We start from the raw sequence: 26,890 nt of genomic DNA, 5'->3' as shown, positions 1-26,890 counted from the left end.
TCGAATGATAGCTATTTATAACATGTTATGACTGATTCCACCAACATTTATATTGCAGGGGCGGACACGTTTTTAAATTTTTTATTTTAATTTAAAGAACTTCGAAGGATGTAAAAAACATGCTATTCTTGTTCAACCAAAGGGAGGGGAAAGAATCGAGACTAAATTCAGGTTCTTTCTGCGCTGTCAGAGGATGAATTTCAACTTTGTAAAGCTTCAGATCATCCTTAAACAGTTACTATTTGATGCTGACAAACTGAAACACGGATGACAAATCGTTTAAACATAACATAAACAGATAAGGGCCTAACGGTGAACCTTCTGGGACGTTGCAATATAAAAGAAATTGAAGCCTCATCTTCAACGATAGATAAATGGTGATTAATAAGCAGTCATTTACTGTAAACAGATTCAGTAAAAAGAAATATACCATAGATAGAAAAATTAAAGAGGAAAATATCCATATGAACAGATAACAATGAATGGTGAAAAATAAAAAAAAAGTTCTATTATAAAAAACTCCGTGGTACATTCCCAATCAGCTTATATTTGTTACAATCGATCCCTACGTATAAAGTTGACACATGCGAGAGCAATGGTAACAAAACGTTTCTGTGAAAATACTAACAAAACCGAATTTTAAGATAATTTTGAGTATATCCGAACTTAAAAAGAACAATCTTTCTTGTACGGTAAGCTTTATTAGCTGAAATTCATCCTGATCCACAAATCGTTGAACCCAAGAGGGTGCAATCAACGTTTACAGATGCTGATTCCACCCTCTTCCCCTTTCCCAGAGAAAGGTTTACGGACTCAGTAAGCAATTTGCTTTTCTTCTATGTAATAAACACTGGGTACTGTCATACATTAAGTTAATCTCTGCTTCTCACAAAACCCAACGCCAACTTTTTTTTTTTTTTAAGCTGTGACAATGATTGGAAATTATACAGTAGGGGCAATTTTAAATTGTTAGTAGGCAAGTAAGGCAATCAGATATACAAAAAAAGAGAAAGACAAATACATGGTATGATATTAATCTTTTATTTACTCCATCTTAGTAATAATAAATAACCAAATTATGGCTATAAATCAGCGAATGAATTATAACTCAATTTTGATCAAAAATTATTCATCCAGATGAAAATGCGAATTGCTCTTGCATTCATTATACAAGTACTGTATTTATCTACAAAACCAGTCTCCACACGTGAACGATTCATCTGCAGTTTATTACGTTGGCAATTTTCTTCCCGCTTAAACACCTGGTTAACCTGGGGTAAAAGAAGGTCGTCGTGTTAGGTGTCCATAATTTAAAGGCGTATTATAGTAAATCAGATCGGCATTACGTACAAGAAACCGAAATAAATAAAGAAGATAGTCCGGTCATCAATAGTTGTTTATACCAAATAGCTACTCTGCTGTGTAAACGCGGTTTAAGAAACACTGCCTAAGGTGTCGCCAATTCTCCCAGAACTGAAAAGCAGGGGGGAGGATTCTTTTGAAACAATATTTTTGCTGTTGTGTTTCATGGAAGACTACTGTTTCTTCCATGGCCTATTTCCAAGGACACCCAGGATATGCATCTAACTTAATGAAATATATAAACTCATTGAAATTTATAAATAAAATATTTTTACCCCAGGCATTACCACCTGTGATTATAACCTTGACTCAAAACAACATTAGTTTCAAAAGAACTGAACTATCAACCTATGATCGCCACGGCTATAAAGAAAATAATACAAAAGTACTATGGCATCTTTTCCTAATATAAATTCAAAGACACGTCAAGTATAATTATCAGATTACACGTTAAAACCAGTCTGTTTTTAGAACAGACAGAGACTACGTAATAAACTCAGTACACCAGTCACTGATTTGTCCGTATAACGAGCACCCTCTATTCAAGTGAATGTTTCATTAACCATTAATAGTTTAAACTGCTATAAACAAATAAATCAAAAATAATATCATCCAAAGGCAGCGAGTGCAGTAAGCTTTTGATCAGGCATTGGATCAATGGTAGCATTCCAGACTCCCTCTGTAGAATGACAAAGTACAAATTCTAGGTTCTGTCTGCGGACTGATGGACTACAAAGGCTGCTCTAGAGAACACATTTAGGAATTCTATGCCGAGGGTGTGTGTCCTACCCTGGCGACATGATGGAAAGGATGTCAAAAATGTATCATTGCCGCGGGTGCTTACTTTTAATTAGATGCATCTCTAAACTTTTTCCAAAAGTCTACGTTCCATTTGAACAACCCAATCGTAAAACTTCTGAAACCCGCTGTTGTTTTTAATTTTCTGAAATGACATCGACGAAAATAATATTAAAATTTGCAGATGATATAAAGATTGGGAGAGTGGTTAATGTTCAGCGTTAATGAGCACTGATCATTAACCACTCAAGCGCTCCTTGAGGGCGACTTGGATAGGCTTCAGGAATGGTCAGAAAAGAGGCAGCTATGTTTTAATGGAACAAAATGCAAGTTCTTCATTTCAGGAATAAAGGTAAACTGGAGCCATTATCAATCCTCTGCAGGATGGAAGCCTCCTAAATGTTTCATATTGAGGAAAATGGACCATAATCTGCCACGCTGGTCCAGTGCGGGTTGATAGATCGACAGTATTTAGCAGTCAGGTGCTTGAACCCCGGTCTAATCAAAGAGCGTGTGTACTGCACTCCCACTCTTGACTACTTGGCTACAGAAGCCTACAAATCAAGAATATCAATCCCTAAAGAATTTATACGTACTTGGTGGGATCGAATAAAAACAGCAGATGGGGTTTACGATACGGTCCGATATGAAGGTTTCTGTGGAGTGTAGACAAATGGCAAGGAAGGTCCACGATAGCCCATCGATGATTTATTAAACATTTGCTTGTAGAGATGTTTGGGGGGGGGACAAAATCTCACTGTATACGGCAATTGTAAAACAGCACTTTAAATAATGTCCAAGTATGGAGATTTGGACATAATATTCGAGACAAGGCTTGGTAATTAAGCATCTTGGAGGGGATGCCTGATTGACTATAAGGCTCTGGGAGGAGATAAAATGAATTTAAAGCGAAATTTTCACTGTAATAAAGGATTCTAAAACCAGGGACCACAAATTCAAATTACGGGAGAAGAGGTTGTAGAACTCGACTGTACGAAATTTTCTTTCAGCTAGTGAGTTGTTAATTACTGGAATAAGTTACCTTCGTGGGTAGTTAGAGCTGACAGTTTGGAGAAATTCAATGAGAGAAAAATCCCGGATTTTTCTGTCATTGAATTTCTTAGATCTAAGAAAACTCCTGTTACCGTCCAATTTTGTGTTATTTGCTTTATTTTCAAGCAAAATTTCATTCTGGGGCACTTCAGAACAAAAATTACTATTTGATCACAACTGACATAGCTTTATTTTAATTGCAGCCTGTTAATAATAACATGGAGGATTAACTACCATGAGGATCTGCGTGTCATATGCCTCACTAGGGACTGCCGAAAGAAGAGGTCCTGAACGCGGAAAAATCAGTGTGGGTCCACTTTTCAAGGATTTTTCAAAATAAAATATGGACATGTTACTAAATATAAATAATAATAATAATAATAATAATGTTTAAGATAAACTCACTCAATGTACAGACTTTCCTTGAGGAGCCATTCCAGAAACTTGGACAGAAGGCACAATAGCTGTGTATACTAACTACTTGCCTTTTGTTTCCCTACCTTTCCCACTCAACGTCAAAAATAGCTTTTTCCATTAACGATATCCATCTGCATTCCATCCAAGCACTCTTCTAAAGAGGTGAACAGTGTTCGCGCTTTAACAGGAACTTTATTTTTGGGAATTCTCAAACACTTTTCAGGAATCAAAAACAAGACTTTCCTTTTTTCTTACCGTGAGTCGAAATGCAGTTCTCAGAACATCCTACGTCCGGCTCACCACAGCATTCCCGCAATTAATGCTGCTAACTAATCTCCTTTAATTGTAAATCTCCTTTAATTGTAACAATGGATCAAGTACAAACTAAAAAAAAAGTCAATGTACGCAGTGCGTTACATTTCGAGTGCCTTAGCAAATAGTAATAATTCATGATTTATAATAATAATATTAAAAAAAAAGAGTAAAAAGCAACGACTTTTATGCACGAACAGAGAAAATTCCTTTTCTGCGCATCCGTCACATTGCCCATAAATTCCTCAAACCAGCGCATGGCAACAAACATGATATCCAATGCACACATATCTATTGGTCCGATTTTAATTAAATTTGAGAAGACTCAACAAATCGTTCTAACAGATTCAAATATAAAATTAATGAAAATACATAAGCCAGAAGTCAAGTTATTACATGCAAACGAAAGGGGGGGGGGGAAGGAATAATAAAATCGGATTTCTATTGGTCTAATTTTAATTAAATATGGAATGGCCCAACAAATCTTTTTTTAAAGATCCAAATAAAAAATTTCATGAAAATCCATCCATTTGGAGTCTAGTTGTTACATGCGGACGGACGAACATGGTGAAGACAAGAGGCATATTATATACAGCTAACACGCCTAAAAAAAATACAGCTAGCAATATCACAGCGAAGGGATTCATAGTTTCACATAATAATTTTTTTTCATTTCAAGGTTTCAAAAATTTCCATAGCATGCAACAAAATAGGGCTTGTTGACTACGCTGATAAATGACTTGAATGCAGCTGCTCGTTCCCAAATTTTTGTGGATTACGATTGCTGATGCACCACACTGGTAATACCATTGAAGCCTTAACATATTAAAATTCAAGGTGTGTAAATAAGGATGCTTATCAAAAAAAATTTCTTGCGCTGATTGCGATAAGTTAAATAGCAGCACCTCGGAAAGCGTGATGAATTAGTTTGACAGCCTGTTTGGTCTTGCTGAGTTCACTTATGAGTAGAACACCCTTACATTAAGCCACGTCCGACATCCTGATGAACAAGAAAGAAAACACTTTCTTATCTGTGTATTTACACAGTGTGCGTTAATGATATGCAGATATTATGTCCGTGACTATGGTATATTAGATCTAAAAAACATATCCATTACAGTCAAATATCCTGCTGACAAGAAGATCGTGTTCTGTTGGTTCACACTATACAATTAACCTGACAGACAGACCGATTCATCTAGAACAAATAGGGTCAAATAGAGGAGGATGAAAGAAGAATAAAAAAGAATTATTTCTCATACAGTATAACGCCAATCTCATCCTCTGGCATTTGAATATTGTTTGTGCTAAAATAATGTAAAAGTAGTGGGTTACATTTCAGACGCACTGGATTTTTATTTCTTAAATTAATTAACTTTTTTTTTCTGTCGATAATAGCAGTGAAAAGTAAATAACAAACAATATATAAAAGCAATTGTTTTCACTTCACTACACATACCTCAACGTAATACTCGCTCAACGTTTTGTATTACATAATCGTAATAATTTCCTCCAGGATTTTTAATAAAACTGAAATACAACACGTATGTTACGGATCTTCTGTAATTTAATGAACAGACAGTAACACGTATCTCGGATGCAGTCAACATTTTTGTAATGTACTTTACTTATTCTCTCCTGGATTTTAATAACAAATGAAAAATAAGTATTTAACGTTTCTGCACTGATTAGTATATTAAGAAAATAATTCATTATTTATATATTTAGTAAACTGATAACAAAAAACAGTTATTCAAGTTTCATATGCGCGAACATTTCTTTTCCTCGTATTCACCTTATTGCCCACTTATTCCTCCAATGAGTGCATGGGAACAAACATACTTCCAGTGCTTCAGCGCAATATGTAGATAGCCTTGTGTGATTATGTATATATATAAAAAATAATAATAAAATAAAATAATAATTGCCGAACTTCTACTGGTTGAACTTCTTTAATGAAATTTGGAATGGTTCGAAAAACCTTTCTAAAAGTTACAAATGCAGAATATATGGCTCTTTTAAAAATATATATATAAAACGACAAAAAATATATTTCGTCATTTACTTTTTCCTTAAATGAAAATCAGTCCATGGGAGAGTCGAGTTATTACAAGCGGTCAGGCGGACAAGGTGAAGATAACGGGTGCATACTCGTATATGCTAATACCCTTTAAAGCGAAGGCCTGTTAGTTTTTACAAAGCTCAATTGGTAATTCAGATTATTAGTATTTATTCCATTTACTTTTTTTTACAAGGTCATTTACTTTTCTTCACATTATTGCAAGCGAACCATAAGAAAACCTAATTGGAAAACATCGACATAACTATTCTGTCATTCCTTTTTGAATCATGTGGCCTTCGATTATTTAAAATTTGCAATCATTAATTGTTGTACCATTCAAGCGACGTAATTTTCACAATAATTATTTATTGTATTATAATCATAACAAAAATGAAATAGCATATAACTAAACTTTCATCACACAAGTTTTGGAAGAAGGCTGTCTTGGTCACGTTAAATTCGGGATTCCAGGTTATTGTTGAGGTTCAGGCACTGAGCCGGCAAGCCAAACTTTTCAATGTCATTGCCCACAAACCACTCCACTATGACACGAATCACTGTGGTGCTGATGCTCACAGTACCCGTTTCCTTAGTACTGTCTCAGTTTAAGTATCCAATAATTGTCCAAAACGTTCAAGTAGGTCAGGGGATTCGTGGTTTCGAGTACCACCACTAACGGGATAAAGTCAGAATCAATTGAAAAAGCCTACCAAATTTCACGGTCAAGATCACTCCGACAGGAAGCGATCTCCGGGCAATTTCCACAGCAAAACACGTCCATCGGAACGAAACATTGTGTGGTGGGATTTGTCACTCCGTGACATGTTCTGCATTGTTACAGAGTCCATGAACATCGGGAAAGAACCACTCCAAACGTTGTTTCACAATATTGATCGTGATAGTGAGCTTGTGTGGATTGCTGTACCATTTAACCCAAGAAAATACAGCTCCATACGTTACGGCCTGTTCCGTAATGTTTTCCGCAGAAGACAAGCGTGAGACACGTTCTGTGAGTTTGTGAAGAAATCCAGGCCCAACCCTCTCCTTTTTTTTTTTTTTTTTTTTTTTAGGTATCAGCTACGATCTTCCATCTTTGAATAATATTCGCACATTGGATTTTGGGAAGTTCAGAATAGCCACAACAGGATGGTGGTCCGATGACACCGCTGTGTGGCATCGGACCACTATCCTACGTTGATAATCTAAGTTCCCATGTCCAAAATTGACTTCTAACGTACTGACTTCTGCTTCACGAGAGGACCAACGAGATGAGATGATACAGTGCACAATACTCGTGGTGAGGTCTTCTGGTCATACAGTTTATATAAACAGTAAGCTTATTTAAGCTTACTGCGATTTTTTAAAAAAATTATTAGATGGTCAGGGAAACATAGAACCTAAAAAATTAAAAAGTGATCAACAATAGAAAAGGCACAAACTCCACTGATTGGAGCCATTAAAAATCTATCTTATATTATAAAGTGATAATACAGGGTGTTAATTTTAAAAATAAACCCAGAACTATCAAATGAAATCACAATTTATTATCAAAATAATTAAAAAAAATAATAGGTTATAAATAACACCAGAAGTGTCTGTTGTTAGCAATACATAAATTCACTCTTTTAATCGTGTTGAGTGAGAGACAGTTTGTGTCCACGCAACTCTTGACTGTATTTTCGATGATCGCTTTATCATCAATATTATCCTGAAATTGAAGCTCCTGCATACTGCGAATTCGGTATGGAAAAGTTTTTTCTTACAGCCAAATGAGCTGAACCAAGTGATATACTCTTATGAATATTGAGTTTCCTTAGAGATTTGTTTGAAGATTGAAAAATGGTATTGAAAAGTGTCTTTAAAATTGCATGATAAACGGCATGAAGTTTATTCACCAGTAATGACGTGTGTGACTTCAAAGACGGATTGTGACAAACAACACTTCCTCTAATTATGTAACATCCTCTACTATGCCTTCACACAATAACACCAACGATCGCTACTTGGTAGCATTGAACTTAATACAAATAATGTGGATTTACTTTTAAAATTGTATAAATAGAAGAAAATATACACAGTAACTGTAGTACATCTCCTAGCCGAGCTAAAGGTGGCCAACTGAAAGTGTGTTTTGCAATTGAAAGAGTGTTTTACATGGTGAACGCAATATTGCACAGTGATGACCAAGAAGAGAAGGGACGCAATTAGTTTTCTCTTTGGTTCAGTTTCAGTTCATTTCCGATCAAAAATATCATCTTTTTTCTGGTTACAATTTGGTGTCTTTTGTTAGACTTTTATAATGGAAAAATCATGAAATGAAATAATCACTAAAGTCATTTGACTTTTCTGAATAAAACACCAGAGCTATATTACTTGCTATTCTAAAACATTAAACAAAACAAATAATTGTGAAAGAATAAGTGTACAGTATTTGTAGGAAACTATGACTCGTAGTACTTCTGAAGAACTGTAATGATGTTATCTATCGATGCCTGTCGAAAAACTTTTGTTTTACCTGAAGGAAAGAGCAATATCACTGCATAAGAATGCTGTATTCAGTTCTGATGAATTTTACCTTTACACTTTTACCTTTCTGCGCTCAGATATAATCAGTACAGTTTTCATACACCGTTATGGCCTTGGGAAGTTTTTTTTTTTTTTTTTTCCCGGTGAACAGCACATTCCTGCATGACAGTGATTCAGACTCATTTCCGGAAGAAGATACTCATGCTGGAATGGTGAAACAATGCTGTTCTTATATTTTGCTGTTTCGAAAATATGCTTTGGTAACTAGAGTATTTATTTTATTCTCCTAACGGTTACATAGTGACTTAAATTTTTGAGACCTAATTCGTCTATATACACTCTGCTCAACATTTATAACATTGATTAGTGATTAATTTTTAAAATTAATTAAATACAGCTAATTACGCTCAAATAAAATTGGTACGTTTAATATTTAACTGTAAGAAACAAAACCAACACATGAATACAATGAAATTCATTCTTATGAATTCATCCCTCACTTCTCTGTAGTACCAATCATCCCCCATATACCAAACCACTGCCGCGACCTGCCTGTTTCTTTTAAGACATCGGAGTGATTCCTCTTCACATTTGTCGCCCTATTCCCCTCCCCATCTACAGTCCTTACGGCATAGTAGGAAACGTGATTCATCGAAAAAGACAACCCTTTTCCAGTTATCAATGGTCCAATAACGCCGTTAAGATACAAACTTTAGGTGTCCTTGGCTGTGGTTGTTCTTAACCGGGCGCTACTCCGAAGGCCATAAAGAGAAGGGTGTTCGTCTTGAAAACACCGCTGGTCAACCCCATGATCAAGCGTTCCACCCATTCCCGTCCATCGGCTCACTAAAGGCGGGACAGCCTATATTCACCGCAACCGTGAATGAGGCGTGGGCGCCCATCAATGGCTGGCAACTTCTGCTCTCTCCACTATCCGTCCACTCTTGGAACACCTTAACTACAGCACTCCGCAAACAGCCCAGAAGATTCACAGTTTCCTTAATACAAACTACCCCTCAACCGATACCCAACAATCACCCCTTTTTCGAAGTCCGTCAGATCACGTCCCTTGCCACGAAGCTTCTGGCGACCACATTTACCGGTTTTCCAAAACGTTTTGAATGAACAGTGTATATTATGGAAACCGACATCCAGTGAAGCCTTTAAATGCCTTTCAGATCTGCACTAGATCAGTCAAATCACAAGCACTGAATGAAAACTAATTTAGGCGTTTAATGAAAATACAGAATCTTGCAGAGGGAAAAAAAAAAAAAACACAGGACATCTATCAAGCAGCAGAACATTTACAATTATTTTAAAGCTGTATAAATATGTGCAGCACGTAATGTAAAAGTAATAAACGCACATAGGCGATTTTCTCTCATTAATTTTTTTCTGCATTTAAAATCAATTATCCGAAATACCCTCGGTCCCAAATGTTTCGTATAACCGAGATTCCATTGTAGTTTCAATTATAATTTTCTGCCTGATTTACAATTTTCTTAAATTTAATAAGCAATTAGCTGGTAAAAATATCCCTTACCCTCCGTGCATTACGGGAAGGGAAAAAATATTAAAAAATTATATATTACAGGAGAGTTCAGGAACCTCTCCCCCTAATGGGGGAGGGAGTTGCACTGGCTGACTGCCAGTGAGTCAGAAATCTGACTGCTAAGAAAAGCAATTTCTCGTTCTGTAGTAAATTACTTTCTCTTGTCACAGGCAACACTAGTTTATATAAATTTCTAGATCCAGGTGAACACACTTTAACTGTATCGGACTGACTTTCGACCAGCTTATATACAGTTTGCATAATCGTAACAATATTTTAACATTCCTTTTAAACCAACCAACTTTTCTAATGCCATATAATGTAAAATATTTGAAATAACAATGAGCAAACACTGCTAGTCTGTAGATATTACTTGTCATGTGGACTGCCAAATCGCTGTAGACATGCAAAGAGTTGGCAATGTTCCCGAACAGTGAAAGACATTTGTCGAGCATCATGTATCACTGAAACCAGAAGCTAAAACCATGTAATGCATCAGCTTTAGATTAAAAAACAGAAAAGGAAAGAAAAAAAAAAAAAAAAAGGAAAGAAAAAAAAAAAAAGGAAGGGGATATGAGAAATGATTTTTTTTATTCCTGTATTTTTATATTTGCAGCAGTCCTATATTATGGGTCTCGGAAGTATTTAAAATACCCAGAATACTGGACGCAAAATGGGAAATTTCTGTTATTTGCACACCGAATATCTAATTAAATAAAGTAAAAGTATTTCCAGGTTATTCTTCTGATATAGTAGTAGTAGTGGCGTGTGATGCAAGAAAGCAAGTGTATGAGCTTATGCAGCATCAGCGAAAAAAAAAAAATATAATAATAAATCACACCATTCCCTCCAAATGCCTGTCCAGTTCCAACTTAAATTTATTCAACCTATCAACTTCCACAACGACAGATGGAAGTTTGTTCCAGCAATTAACCACCCGCTGGCTAAAGGCAAATTTCCGCACATCTATTCTACATCTGTCCTTTCTTAATTTGAATTTATGCTCCCTTAGGTTCGTAATCTGAACAAGTGGAAGGATCCCATCAGAATTCAGCGTGCTCAACCCATTCAAGGCCTTATACACCTGAATCAGATCACTGCGCAGGTGCCTAGTCTCCAGCCACTGCAATTTGCAGAACTTAAGCCTCTCTTGGTAAGAGGATCCCTTCATTCCCCTCACCAATCTTGTTGCCCTTCTCTGTACACGCTCAAGCAAATCTACATCCTTCTAAAATGAGGCCTCCAGACCTGTACGCAGTACTCAAGGCGTGGCCTGACCATTGCCCTACACAGAGGGACAATCACCTCCTTTTCCCTGCTAGCAAAATTCCTATATATCATTGACAAAACCCCATGACCTGCCTGGCAGCCTGTCTGCATTGCTCAGAAAACTTCATATCTGACTGCACAATTACACCCAGGTCTTTTTCATGCCTCCGTAGCCGAGTGGGCAGGAGCACACGCTCTTTGAGTAGACCGGGGGTTCAAGCCCCTGACTGCTGAATACGGTCGATCTGCCAACCCGCACTGGACCAGCGTGGCAGATTATGGTCCATTTCCCTCAGCATGAATTGTTGAGGAGGCTTCCACCCTACAGTGGGTTGATAATGGCTGCACTTTACTTTTTTTACCACCTTAAGTGTAGTACCACACAGTTGGTACGTTTCTCTGGGGTTACTTCTACCCATATGCAGTACTTCGTATTTGTCAAGGTTAAACTTCAGATGCCACTTCTTAGCCCATCTGCCCAAATTATCTAGATCCTGTTGCAGTAGCACACTGCCACTGCTGTCATTAACAACCCTGCCAAACATCTAGAAACATATGTTTTAGATGTTTTCTGCCTAGCACCGAGTTAGCAGCGTGTATTATAGAAACATGTTTAACAGGTGAATATTAAAAAGGTATTTTGAAAATATTGGTTGGAATCAATAAGAAACTATCTGGAGGCAACTATCTTGAAACTGGATAAACGCTGGCAGGAAATCGACATACCTCAGTGCCACAATAATGAACAGCAATCTAGTAGTTGATTGTTTAATCACGTGCCCATGCACGCATCACTGCGCGCACAACTCTGTATCTGTTAAAATTTTGTCTCTAAGGTCTTTATCCCGTTAGAATTTGATGATGAAGGGGCCCATTTAATCCTGAAAGATTCATGTCATTTATTATTAAAACTTTTCTGGATTATACAGAATTCATCTATCCTTAAACTATGGAATTCAGAACGACAGACCCATTTATTTTCAATAAGAAATATGCAGTTAAGCAGTTTCGATTCCAAACTTATAAAATGATAATCACTGATGGTATAAACGAATAATCAATGCGAATAATGTGTTCATTTTGAATTCAACATTCAATTCTATAGTAAGTTAACCATATCCTTGGAATTTCAGGAAATGTTCTGATACTGTTGCACACTTTAAAAGACTGCAAATCGGAGCACTGTGGTACTTAGGTGAGGTGAGAGAAGAAAGAGAGTGGTAATCAATGGACATTGCTCTTCGTGGATTAATGTTATTAGTGGAGTCCCCCAGGGTTCAGTGTTGGGCCCATTGTTGTTTTCTATATTTATCAATGATATCCATGAAGGCATATCAGGCTTAATGTCCAAGTTTGCAGATGATACAAAGGTTGGTAGGATGCTTAATGACAGTATGCTACTGCAACGGATCTATAAAAGTTAGGCAGATGGGTTAAAAAATGGCATTTGAAGTTCACCATTGATAAATTCTTTGTTGTTTTGGGTTTTATTGGCGCATCAGCGACTAAGGCTATAATGGGCCAATTGATAAATGCAAAGTACTGCACGTGGTAACGTACCAACTGTATGGTACTGCACTCAGGGTAGTAGAAAATGAAAAAGACAAGGAAGTAATTATGCAGTCAGATATGAAGTTCTCTGAGAAATTCAGACGGCCTACTAGGCCAGCCCGTGGGGTTTCTTAAATGGTATACAGGAAGTTTTCTAGCAGCAATAAGGAGATGATTATCCCATTGTATAAGCCCATATCTTGAGTACTGCATACAGGTCTGGAGGCCTCATTTTAGGAAGGATGTAGAGCTGCTGGAACGAGTACAGAGAAGGGAAACGAGATTGCAAGAGGAACAAAGGGTTGCTCTTACCAAGAAAGGCTAAGTTCTCCAAATTGCAGCAGCTGGAGACTAGGCACCTGTGAGGTGATCTGATTGTGGTGTTTAAGGCTTTGAATGGATTGAGCAAGCTTAATGCTGACGGGATTCTTCCTCTTGCTCAGATTAAAAACCTTACGGGGCAAAAATTCAAATTGAGGAAGGAAGGTTGCAGAATAGATGTGCGGAAGTTGGCCTTTAGCCAGCGGTTGGTTCATTGCTGGCACAAACTTCCACCTGTTAATGTAGACGTTGACAGCTTAAATAAATTCAAGGAATAACTAGACAAACTATTGGAGGAAAGAATAGGTGAAATGGGAGGTGTATTTTTTTCTTCTTCTTTTTCTTTTCTTTTTTTTTTTTTTTTTGACTAATGCTGTATAAACTTGCTTTCTTGCATCATATTTCCACTGCTAATGCTAAAATGGAAAAATCCTAATTTCTCAGGATGCTATTCAACAGTATCAAAATATCGCACTCTCAGTTGTAATAGCAGGTCTTTTTGTCAGATGGAATTCAATTGATCCTTTCTTATTTTGACAGTTTCACCGAAGACTTATATCAATTAGAATTGTGCTTGTCCTCATTCCAATTAATCTCAAATAACAATAATGTGCAGTCATATTATTCGTGGATAGTCTTAATAATTTTAGTAGTAGCAGTAGTAGTAATAGTGGCAGGTGATGCAAGAAAGCAAGCGTATAAACCTATGCAGCATCAGCCATAAAAAAATAATTTTGTTTTACACAACCATTCCCTCTGTTATTTTTATTTGGTTTTTAGAAGCATTAACAACTACGACCATATTGCTCCGAGGATATGCGGTGGTCATTCCCTGACCTTTCCGCATCCTCCGTATTTGGTGGGCACGAGCTCGAACCTCGGTCTAATCAAGAAGCGTGTGCTACGCACTGCTGCTCCTGCCCACCATTCCCTCTAAATGTTTGTCCAGTTCCTCCTTAAATTTATTTAACTTATCAACTTCCACAACGACAGATGGAAGTTTGTTCCAGTAATTAACCACCCGCTGGCTAAAGGCAAATTTCCACACATCTATTCTACGACAGTCTTTATTCAATTTGAATTTGTGCCCCCTTAGGTTCGTAATCTGAACAAGTGGAAGAATCCCATTAGAATTCACCGTGCTCAACTCATTCAAGGCGTTATACACCTCAATCAGATCACCTCGCACGTGCCTAGTCTCCAGCCACTGCAATTTGTAGAACTTAAGCTCTCTTGGTAAGAGGATCCCTTCATTCCCCTCACCAATCTTGTTGCCCTTCTCTGTACACACTCAAGCAAATCTACATCCTTCCTAAAATGAGGCCTCCAGACCTGTAGCAGTACTCAAGGCGTGGCCTGCCCATTGCCTTATACAGAGGAACAATCACTTCCTTTTCCCTGCTAGCAAAATTCCTGTATATCATTGACAAAACCCCATGACCTGCCCTGGCAGCCTGTCTGCATTGCTCAGAAAACTTCATATCTGACTGCACAATTACTCCCAGGTCTTTTTCATTTTCTACCACCTTAAGTGTAGTACCACACAGTTGGTATGTTCCTCTGGGGTTACTTCTACCCATATGCAGTACTTTGCATTTGTCAATGTTAAAGTTTCCACTTGTCAGTCCATCTTCCCAAATTTTCTAGATCCTGTTGCAGTACACACTGTCATTAACAACCCTGCCAACCTTTGTATCATCTGTAAACTTCGACACTAAGCCTGATATACCTTCATCAATATGAAGGTATATCAGTCTTCGTCATAGAGTACAGTATATGTAAATAGTATTCTCAAGCTATTGTCAATGAATTTTCAAAAAACTGAGTTGATTAGAGAAACCCATAAACTAACTAGTATAGCAAGCTGAAAACATAAATAAAGATACTAAAAATTCGTACGCCTTCCGGTTGAACCACAGATGGCCAGTTGAAGTCAAGGTGCACGCAATATTATACAGTAATGACTGCAAAGTAGGTCGCAACGTTTAAAGGTCAAGTAATTCTGAGCAGCATTAAATAACACTAGTCTCCGGGGTTTCTCTGACCATTTCAGTTTTTTTGCCTCTGAAATCAGCATACAGTAACATATATATTAAATCTCTTATTCCATCCTGCAACTCTATCCAACAGATGGCTCAGTAATTCTTTTACTTTTCAACAAAAACATGGAAAACAGGAAACAAAATTTCATCTATTTGTTTCCAATAATTTTGAAGCACTGTCATTATTCACTTTTCACCAAATAAAAGAAATTTCCTTCTAATTTACAAAATCAATGAAAAATTACATTCCTTATAATTGTGCTTACTGTATATCAAAGGTATAATAACTGCATTAATTAAAAAATAAAATCAATCTTTAGCAGGGATCATTTAGTACAATAATAATACAAGCAATTCCGTTTCTGAACAATTCCACTTGAAGTGGTCAAAGCAACAAAGTCAAGAACTAAGAAAAAGTTACATTTACTTCACCTGCAGGAAATATCATAAATTTAATGAGTTTCCTACTCCATTTCCACCAATCCATCATGCAGTATGTACCAAGTGCTTTGCCACTATATTTCCTTTAAAAATCCATAAAATTGCGCCTTCCAAAACAAAAAAACTTTTTCCTAAATTTCACATCAATTTAATCCACGCAACATTAGTCCAGATTTCACTCGTTGGTCATGATTATTGTGAGAATATATTATTAAAACCATTACCTTTGACTTCTGAGCTCTCCGAAGTTGTCATACCTTTAGTTCTCCTCTACCGATCGAAGATTTCTTTGATAATTTCCTTCAGTATCACAACGTAATCTCCCTTATCTTACTTAGCTTGCAAAGAGCTGCTTAAGAGATATTTCACGTTGGTGACTGGCGCAATTCTAAACTGTGTTAAGGCATAGTTCCAGTCAGGAACTACCAGTTTAATCAACATCACTTCCTCGAATTTCATAAGCTCTCCTTTTTTCGTTATCAGACACCTTCCCGGAAGATATTCATTTAATTTTTTTTTTCTTCTTCTTTTACTTCTTTCACTGCAGCTACTACAGTGAATATTGTAATGCTTAATTATGAAAGATAATCCTCTCCGATGTCATAAAGGGAAGAAAGTAATTAATCCAAACACGTGCCATGAATTACAATTATATTTCTTGCAGCACTAACGTTTTAAAATTCACAGAGTATTTTCCTTCTCGGAAGGATACAGACAGCTGCAGCCGGTTCATAAAAATTCTAATGAAGTATTAAATAACAAATACATAGTATAAATAGTAAGTAGTAATTATAAGCATTTAAAAAGTTACAATTTCATAGCAATTCCCAAAATAAGTTGTTAAACACTCACACCATGAGAGTATAATGGTTTCGCCACTTATCACTCATTTGGAGAGGTCCCGGTTCGAGTCCCGTTGGAGACTGAGAGAACTTTTAAATAGCTCTTCAATCAGAACTATAGTTAGCCGATTCTTTAAGAGATTAATTTATTTAATCCTTTGTCTTTGTATCATATAGAAATGGCAGCAAGTGTCAAGCACGGTTGCAACGGTCAAAGAAGAGTTTGTGTTCTCTCATTTTTCAAGGTACTTCAAGCAGGAAAATCATTTATTTTAATATCAAAAATGACAATATAGTGTAAGATCATATCACGCCACTAGTGTCTAGAGGTCGGAGTTCAAATCCCGTAGGAGACTAGGGGAATTCTTCAAGATCTCTTCAATCGGGGACTTAATCAGCCGCTGTCAAGTGGAGAAAGTAGTAGGGATGATTTCCTACCATGAGTTATTTTGGTTTTTTTCCGTCCGCGAAAAGTGCAAATCGATCTTGGTTTGGTGTTTATTGGCACATCAGCAACATAGGCTATAACTCTAAAAGGAAGAGGATGAATCAGATTGATCCACTTTATATCGATGGTTCGACTATTGATGATCTTGCTCAAATAGCAAACAAACTGAATGAGTATTTTGCATCTACATTCACACATGAGGAGTTATTAAAGAAGGAAAATACCAGAAGTTTATCAAATTGTAACAGGGTGCTTAATGATTTTGCAATAACTGAGAGCAAAGTGGAAGAGAAATTGTTGAAGTTAAACATAAGAAAGACACCCGAGGTGTATGGGATCTATCCAGTTATAATAAATGAGGCGGAAAAGGAACTAAGCAAACTCTTAGCCATAATTATGAGAGCGTCCTTGGACAGGGGAAGTCCCAACGGACTGGAGATGTGCAAATGTATCCCCAATTCACAAAGGGGGATCGAAGGGCGACAGGAGTAATTACAGACCAGTTAGTTTAACTTCTGTTCGGGGTAAAATAATGGAGTTACTGGTTAAAGATGCATTGCAGGATCATCTAGACAAGACTGCAGCAATAATTCAGACACAGCATTGGTTTGTTAAGGGAAAGTCTTGTCTGCCAAATTTGATTGGGTACTATGATGTGGTTACAAAGGAACTCGATGCAAAAATAATTTTGATATCATATACAGTACTTGGATTTCAGGAAAGCTTTTGACACTGTTGCGTATGGAAGACTACTGTACAAATTGGAGCAGAATGGTATTAAGGGTAAGTTGCTACAGTGGATAAAGGGATGGTTGAGTGGGAGATGACAGAGAGTGGTAATCAATGAACACTGCTCTTCGTGGACTAATTTTATTAGTGGAGTCCCACAGGGTTCGGTGTTGGAGCCACTGTTGTTTTGTATATTTATCAATGATATTGATGAAGGTATATCAGACTTGGTGTCGAAGTTTGCAGATGATACGAAGGTTGGAAGGGTTGTTAATGACAGTAATGGCAGTGTGCTACTGCAACAGGATCTAGGAAATTTGGACAGATGGACTGAGAAGTGGCAACTGAATTTAACCTTGACAAATGCAAAGTACTGCAAATGGGTAGAAGTAACACAGTTGGTACGTTCCTCTGGGAACGTACCAACTGTGTGGGACTACACTTAGGGTGGTAGAAAATGAAAAAGACCTGGGAAAAATTGTGCAGTCAGATATAAAGTTTTCTGAGCATTGAAGACAGGCTGAAAGAGCAGGTCATGGGATTTTGTCAATGATATACAGGAATTTTGCTAGCAGGGAAAAGGAAGTGATTGTTCCTCTGTATAAGGCAATGGTCAGGCCACGCCTTGAGTACTGCGTACAGGTCTGAACTCATTTTAGGAAGGATGTAGATTTGCTTGAGCATGTACAGAGAAGGGCAACAAGACTGATAAGGGAATGAAGGGATCCTCTTACCAAGAGAGGCTTAAGTTCTGCAAATTGCAGTGTCTGGAGACTAGGCACCTGCGAGGTGATCTGATTGAGGTGTATAAGGCCTTGAATGGGTTGAGCACGCTGAATTCTGATGGGATTCTTCCACTTGCTCAGATTAGGAACCTAAGGGGACATAAATTTAAATTGAGGAACGACAGTTGTAGAATAGATGAGCGGAAATTTGCCTTTAGCTAGGAGGTGGTTAATTACTGGAACAAACTTCCATCTGTCGTTGTGGAAGTCGATAGCTTAACTAAATTCACGGAGGAACTGGACAAACTTTTAGAGGGAATGGTTGTGTGAATTTTTTTAAATTTTTTTGTTTATGATACATAACCTAATACGCTTGCTTTCTTGCATCACATGCCTCTATTACTATTACTATAATGCACCAACAACGGTAAATTAATAAAAGCAGTTATAAAAATAATAAAAGGGCGATAAAAGAATATAGTGAACCATGAAAATTGGTCACTATGTCAAAAAAAGATTTGTAAGCTATATAATAGAAAATCGTCAAAAATGATGACGATTCCCCTTTCTGTGTTTCCAGGGATTGCAACGCACGACAAACAAGCCAGATCCCTATGGTGGTAGCCTGGAACCTAGGCAGTGGGAGTTGGATTCCAGAGATGCTAATCTGTAGGACCAGCAGCATAACTGGGAGGTCTCCTTCACCACGTATTGGGCCCATGTCTAGGTGGCCTATAATAAAGATCGTATACTCTACTACATCATACGAACCGGCGCACTATGAGGAAAACAGGCGGTGAGCCAAAAAATTAACCCAAACAACAAGCCAACTGATAGGTGAAGCGTTAATGACGAGACTGGTATGTCTATAGAGTAATAAATGAAGTTCATATTGAACAATACAAGCTTTCAGGTTCTGTACCGCATTTTGTTATTACATGTTAAATAAACGTATATGTTTTTATCATAATAAATTTTCAGATGTTTCCAAATACTAGTAACAACTTTGAAAATGTGCTTCCTACAGATTCTTTGGGAAGACAATTTTGTGCCTCCACTCACAAAGTGTTTGATCAAAACAATGCGAAGGCACTACCGAAAGAACTTCCTGGAAATGATTTTCAGCAATGTTTTCAGACATGGGAATGTGTGCAAAAAGTCAAAAGGAGGATATTTTGAAGGTAATTGCACTCACAAAGTATAGTAATAAAATATTTTCTTTTATAGAATGTCTCCTTACTTTATTTTCAAACCTCGTATACATATGCACAAGCAAGCTGTAACTGAAATAACTGAAACAACTGAAAATAATATTGAGAAAAAAAAATTTATTTATTTATCCATATCGCTTTGCCACTAGAACTCGTCTAGAGCCCTACTGAATTGTTTTGGCTAGGGACCTTTTGTTGAATTTTTAAATGATAAATCGCCGTTTATATCAAAGTTGGTTGTTGTTTTTGTTGAGTTTTATGGGCATCGACAACTTGGGCCGTAATGCGCCGTATATAATCTGTCCGTAAATTGCTTGTGTTCTATGGTTCGCTAGACAATTAAAACCACGAGTTTCCAGGGAAAAAACTATGCTACCCTCGTTTGAGACCGACTAACTCAGCCACGTTCTGGAAAAGGCCCATAAAAATTCCCCACGCCACTGATGGGATGATTTGAGCTCAGGTCTTTTCCACCCAATGTGGGGAGGACAGCGATTCTACCAACTGTGGTACCCACGAGGGGTTCGAGTTGGTGTACTATGTTCAACATGTAGCCTAAAGATAGGGATGGTATTTTAAAAAAATGGCAGTTTAGTCGGAGGTAACAATACTCGTAGTACAATAGAATATCGACAATTCGAACTCAACGGGACCAGAGTTAACTCAAATTAACTGAAAACTGATTTTATAGAAAGGTCAAAAAATCATTTTGTAACTTTTTTAATTAAAAACCTTTAAACTAATAAAAGAAATTATAATTAAATTATGTAATTAAAAAAAACTGTATATTATAAGCAAACAAAAATGCAGCTTTATTTCTATTTAGCTGTATAGCAAGACATACAATTAAAAAGTATTTCAAATGTTTCTCAATTAATGAATATTTAGTGATTAAAATTATTTCAATTTTTTTATGAAGAAACATTTGATTCACATTATTGCTTTTATATCTGTGCGAAATCTGCCATGGATCACTAGATATAAGGTTTTTTTTTTTTTTTTTTTTAAGTCGGATTATAAAGACTCTCCTGTGTTTTTTGGATGCCAGATTTCCCATCGTATAAACTGAAACGTTGAACGAACTACAGTATATTCAGTTACAGTGATTTGTTGTTTTTGTGATATAAATACTACTCTATACATCGCTAGATGGCGCTACATGTACGTTTGTCAAAAATTAGTACGTATTAGTACAATAAAAGCAAATTATACAAGAAGCGTACACGGAATCGGCCAAAAGACAAATAATAATAAAATAATAAAAATTAATTAAAAAAAAACTATCGATATCATGTGTCCCCATCTCCTCTAATAATTTGTTTAATCCTTCTTAAGTTAATTCAAACTACCCACCTCCACGACGCCAGATGGAAGCTGAAAGCAAATTTTTTATCCTGCAACCATCCTTTTTGAATTTAAATTTGTCCCTTAATATGTATCATCTGAAAAAACGAGTAAGAACGCCATCAGCACTTAGTTTAGTGAATCCATTTAAAGCCTTATATGCTTCAATCGGGTCACCTCTAAGGTGCTTCGAGGTGACCTGATTGAAGCATATTTTATATTTAGATTGAAGCATTTACTTCCTGAAAAATTTACATTTTTGAGCAACCAATCGAGGAACCGTCCAATATGAAAATGGGCATCAAACAACGATATTACCGGATAAGAAATCCTCCTCATGAATTTATTATTATTATATTTTAGAAATACGGAGCGGATGATGGATCTGTACTTCGCTTTGTCTATAGTCACACTTTCCGCTGATGCAAATTCGGTATAACAAAATAATAAAATTATACAGTTCGTGTGTATTGTCACCCTAGGCGATCGCCTATATCACCTATATGGTCGAGCCGCCCATGTCCCTAAAAATACATGCAGTGCATATCCATGATCTGGCCTCCGTAGCCGAGTGGTCAGGAGTGGGAGTGCACTAAAACACGGGGTTCTAGAACTGGGGTTCAAACCCCTGACTACTAAATACGGTCAATCAGCCAACCCGCCCTAGACCAGGGTGGCAGATTATGGTACATTTCCTTCAACATGAATTGTTGAGGAAGCTTCTATCCAACAGTGGATTGATAATGGCTGCCGCTTACCTTACCTTACATATTCACGAGAATTACCTACCAGGGCTGTGTCAAGAATTTTTAGCACCTGGTGAAAACAAAGGTTTTGTTTTCATCTTGGTGCTCATTATAATTATGTGGCTGCTTCCATGTTACCACGGCTTGTTGTCAGTAGCACTACAACATAATCCTACTCAGTAATTTTTTTCTCATGATTTTCTCCCTATAGTATTCAAATAACATCAACGAAACGTTTCTCGCACCTTTCTCTAGCATAAAACTACCAAAACAACAACTAATAAAACGCCACTGTGTCCAGTGAATAGTTAAGAGGCCCTGTATGCTCTTTGATTCTACCTGTTACTTTAAATGCGCACTACTACGATTGTTCGGAAAGCCCCAAGAACACTTTGCCTCATTAGACGATTTCTTGAAGGGCTTCGATAATGTCCTGTCATAATCAAATTGTAGAAGCTGTTGGTACTTCTGACACACAAAAGCTACACAATGCATAGAATCTATATTAAAGGAATTCTCAGAATCCCCGTTTTGAGTTTAGTGTGGACTTCATAAATTATGTGCAGCGTTTTAAAATATTTAATATTATTCAAATGTAATTATTGCACACCATCAGCTGTCTTTTTCTTCTTCGTGAATTGACAAATGGTGCACACACGCTGTTCTTCCTCTTTTCAGTCACCACACCTGCTGATTTCAGCAGGGGTGGGTGAAGAAATGTGAAACGGGAAGAGGGCTGATAAAGTATCATTATTCAGCTAGTCATTTAAAATACTTAAGTTATACTATTGGGGGGAAAAATTCATTTTTGTTCAATGATTAACGGAACTATTTTGTTGGAGCAAGTTCCTTATCAGTGAAATCTTATGAGAAACTTTCAAAACTACGGTAGACTTCTGATTATCCAGAATGGTTGGGAAATAAATTTTCGGGGATAATTTGCACAATGAAAGAAAAACTTGTAAATGCAGAAAAAAATGTTAAATTTATTTACGTACAAATTGTATTCATATTTATAAAAGTATACCACAGCGTCAAAAAATTTGACATAAAATTTAATGCGTACATATTATTTTCTTTTGAAAAAGGAAAACAATGCGGTTCACTTTTGTTTTCTTATTTTCCCTTCCTGCGAATGGTACTACATAAATTCAAAAACATCATCTTGTCAGCGAGAGGGACATCTTCTTGTTTAGTGTATTCGAGAGCCTCACTGAAGTTTTTCATGTTTATTGATGCGCTAAAGTTTTTGTTCAATAGAAAGAGCAACCCACACAAATAAAATTAAAAGAACCCGGAGAAGAATGTTAAAATTAGCATTACAGTAGTAAATAAAATGAAATACTGAAATATAACTAGAGTGAGCTAATCGGCAGAAAGAAAAGGTGGGGTGGAAGTTTCTGAGAAATTCCAGGTCTTGACTACAAGGAATGTTACAAAATATAAGGAAACAACACCAGTAACGAATCCCACGCAATTCTTTTTGTTATTCAATTTAGGTCCTCAATGGCCGGTTAGTCGCTGGCTGCCACTCGTTTGGAGGAGCCTGGATTCGATTCCCGTCTGTGACTGGAGGAATTCATCAGCCCTCCGCAATCAGAACCGTAATTAGCCGATCTCAGGGGGAAAGGGAAAGATTCCCAATGAACTACTCCGGGTTTTTCCGCCAGCGCGACATGAAAATCAGCCTCTGAACACACACAGAGGTGCCCACGTACAGTCAGAAGACACAAGTTCAGCATTATGATTAGTCACCAAATATAGGAGGAGAGAAAGGAAGCGTAATTCTCTGCCCACAGTGGTGGTTATCATATGACTTACATTTCCTCAAGCTTCTGTAGGCCGAACAGACCCCTGTTAACCTGCCCCCGAATAATCAAGAATATATAGTATATGTTATTTTATCAACTTTTTTATAATTTCATTTCACTCTATAATTTTTAGGACTATGTTAAGTATTATTAACCTAGATTTATTTTTCTTCATTTTGTGGTTGTGTTGTGCTGTATACCTACAACTCTGCCTCATCTTATTTTTGAATTCTTAATAAGCACAGTTGGTAGTTACAAGAATTTATTAGTAGTTTCGATTCCTGTTTGCATGAAATTTTGCTCTCCTACGAAAACAAAATTCCACGTATAACACACCCATTACTGTGAAAATAAAACAGCGACGTTTATACTGACGTCAGATTTTTTTTTTTTTTAATAGGATAAGAAATATTAACATGTTAATTAATATACGCATTGCGTTACATTTCAGGCGCAAATAGTAATAGTTAATTATTTATAACAAAAAAAAAGTGCAAAAAGCAATGACTTTTATGCACGAACCGAGAAACTTCGTTTCTGCGCATCCGCCATATTTCCCATTCATTCTTCCAATCAGCGCATGGCAACAAACAATATCCAGTGCTTCAGATGTATATGGATAGAGGCTCGCCATATCTAATTTACATTATATGGATAGCCTATATAATATTTTTGAGAGAAAAAAAAATGGAATAAATGCCGGATTATTATTAGTCTACTTTTAATGATATTCGAGAAGGCTCAATAATCGATACGAGCTAGATATATAATTTCATGAAAATCTATCCACTGACGTCGAGTTATTACATGCGAAAGGACAAAGAAATAATAACTATCTGATTCCTACGAAATATTAATGAAATTTAGGACAGCTCGACAACTCTTTTTATAAGGTTCAAATATTAACTATATTGAGCCTGTGTAGTTTTGTCATCTATTAATTACAAAGGTTCAAATATGAAAAATTCACGCAAATATATCCACTGTGAGTAGAGTTATTATGACGGGGGGGAGCAGAAAAAAATAATAACTGCAGGATTTCTAATGGTCTAATTTTAACGAAATTTGGGTTCAGCAAATCAAGACCTAAATATAAAATTTTATGAAAATCCGTCCACTGGGAGTGGCATTTTTACATGCGGACGGACGGACGGACCACGGTGAAGACAATAGGCGCTTTATGCATATATGCTAATGCACCTAAAAATCCATGCTGTCGGCCTCAACTGCTTATGGAGGTAACTTATTCCATAAATATTTAATTAGCAATTCGCTGGTTAAAAATAAGAAATTTAAATGAAGCGAAGTTAAGCGAGATCTCTCTGTACTGTGGTTTTGAAATTCAAACGTGGTGATCGTATCCTCCATAGAAGTGTATTATGTTCCATCCATCAAGGATAAAATTGAAACAAGTGAAAAATTTTAGAACGATGTTAATGGTACCGGTTTGGCTACTGAATATACAGTAGGGAAATCATGTTTATCAGAACAAATCAATTACCAGAACTAACTGGTAACTAACCAGTTCTATCAACCTGTGATAGAAAGCTTGTAAAAATGTTTAGGAAGACTTCGAAATGTGAATGTTGTGAGTCGTGTTCGAATGTCGACTATTGTGACTGAGGAACGTTTTCGAACATACTTTATCGTACTCGGTTATGCTGCGTTCAGGATAACCATTTTCAACATTTTTTTGTGATGAATTTAACTACCAGCGAATAAAGAATATGACTTGTAAATTTTACGCCTCCAGCACCTATTTACTCGAAGTTATTCGCATTTTTTGTAGGTTCTCATTTAAAACGATCACCATATTATATAAAAACAAGATCACAACAAAGCTTTAGCTCGGGAGTTCTATTGCTCTATTTCGTAAGGTTGTGTTTATTCTACTTTACAAATATAAATAGCAATCGTTTTTTTAAGTCCAAGTTCTGTGTTCTTTCAGAAATAAATTATACTCAGATAGGACAATAAAAGCTAATGATTTTTTCGCAATGGGAAGTGACGATGCATGTTGTGCATTTGACACAAGTGATGATGAAATATTCATATCAAGCAAGTACGATAGGTTTAGGATAGTTAGTATTCTGTGCTGAATACTCGAAGAGAAATCATGACAAACTATTCTGACGAAACAAGCGTTTCACAAGAGTGCATTTTAAGTAGGAAAACGAAATCGTTCTAACAAAAGACCGATTAAAATACTAAACTGGTCACAAGTAGAGGCAACCAGACTGATGATGAAAGTTAGTTACCGCTCTGCTGAATTGCAAAAATTAATTGCATCCGACAGTGGACTAATAGCACTCCCTTAAGAGAGCGTCCACTAAGCTAAGGACTACTGAAGTGTTACATTAAGGGATTTCAATAAATCAACCGTCAACACAGTAAATATGCTTGTCACTGGTATCTTTCACAATGGTGGTAAAGCAAGGTTCAGTGTATCCAAATTAATTATTAATATACCTACACCAAAGTCATTAAGTTAATAGCACATTTTTTTGTTCCAAATGCATATTCTCGTTAAAAATCATATTTTAGATTGGGGAGAGGTGTGCTAGGCACAATTAACAGACACATTGTAAAAATTAAGTTTTTTCCATGTGGAATAAGTTCCGATATTTACCATCTACAGCACTACAATTTCCAGTCTTCAAAAATTACATCTATACCAGGTAACTAGGTCCCATTTTAGAGTGAGGTGTCCTTTGTCCCGACAAATGCATGCCAGATAGTGGAGTTTTTCCCAATAAGTGCCCTTTTCTTTAGAAATTGCATGAAAACTGTAAGTTATACATGCATTCAATTTTATTAGATGTTGGTTAAGTTGAATGCAAATAATCGCTGACACTGCTGGAAATAAACCACTAATAATCTTTTATAATCTGGAACATATCGTAAGATTTACTATACGGATAACATTGCAGGGTAAAAGTATTTAATGAAAACAATCTTAATAAAATAACGTTTGCTGATTCAGAATCTATTTCCAATAAATACGAGTTTTTAATGCACAGCAGCAACTAACTCAAAGCACAGAGCCATCAGTGACATATACTGTACATTTTAAAATAACTTACATAGCAGTTAAATCTTCACGATTCGCATGCGCACTCTCACTTGTCGCCTTACTGGTTTTGTAGGTGTGTCCCGCTAGTTCATTTTTTTTTTTAATCTGGTTGTCCTAATCAATACCAGAGAAAGTGTTTTGTATTTAACATTCCATAAAACAAAAACAGTGATTAATGCTATGATATCCTTCTACCCAGCATTCGTTGATCTTGGATAAAAGGGACTCCACTGAAAAAATATTCCTAAAAAGATC

General features: G+C 36.6%; 1 protein-coding gene across 4 annotated transcripts in view; it reads right to left on the bottom strand.

Annotated features, from left to right (window-relative positions):
* The window catches only part of LOC150077021 (protein numb-like), a 352,380-nt gene that overhangs the window by 174,143 nt on the left and 151,347 nt on the right, over window positions 1–26,890 (bottom strand). Inside the window, exon 1 of one of the 4 annotated variants that reach the window (XM_090386520.1) lies at window positions 15,931–16,037. The exons of the other annotated variants lie outside the window; for them this stretch is intronic. Coding sequence (XP_090242646.1) covers window positions 15,931–15,961 — 31 coding nt within the window. The 5' untranslated portion in view covers window positions 15,962–16,037. Of the gene's footprint in view, window positions 1–15,930; window positions 16,038–26,890 lie in introns of those variants that run through there. 4 annotated transcript variants of the gene reach the window in all.

The sequence above is a fragment of the Mastigoproctus giganteus genome, chromosome 12, assembly GCF_048544385.1.
Source record: "Mastigoproctus giganteus isolate SK-2022 chromosome 12, ASM4854438v1, whole genome shotgun sequence".
Taxonomy (NCBI): Eukaryota; Metazoa; Arthropoda; class Arachnida; order Uropygi; family Thelyphonidae; genus Mastigoproctus; species Mastigoproctus giganteus.
Note: the sequence above shows the minus strand (reverse complement) of the source record. Positions and strands in the feature narration are given on the sequence as shown.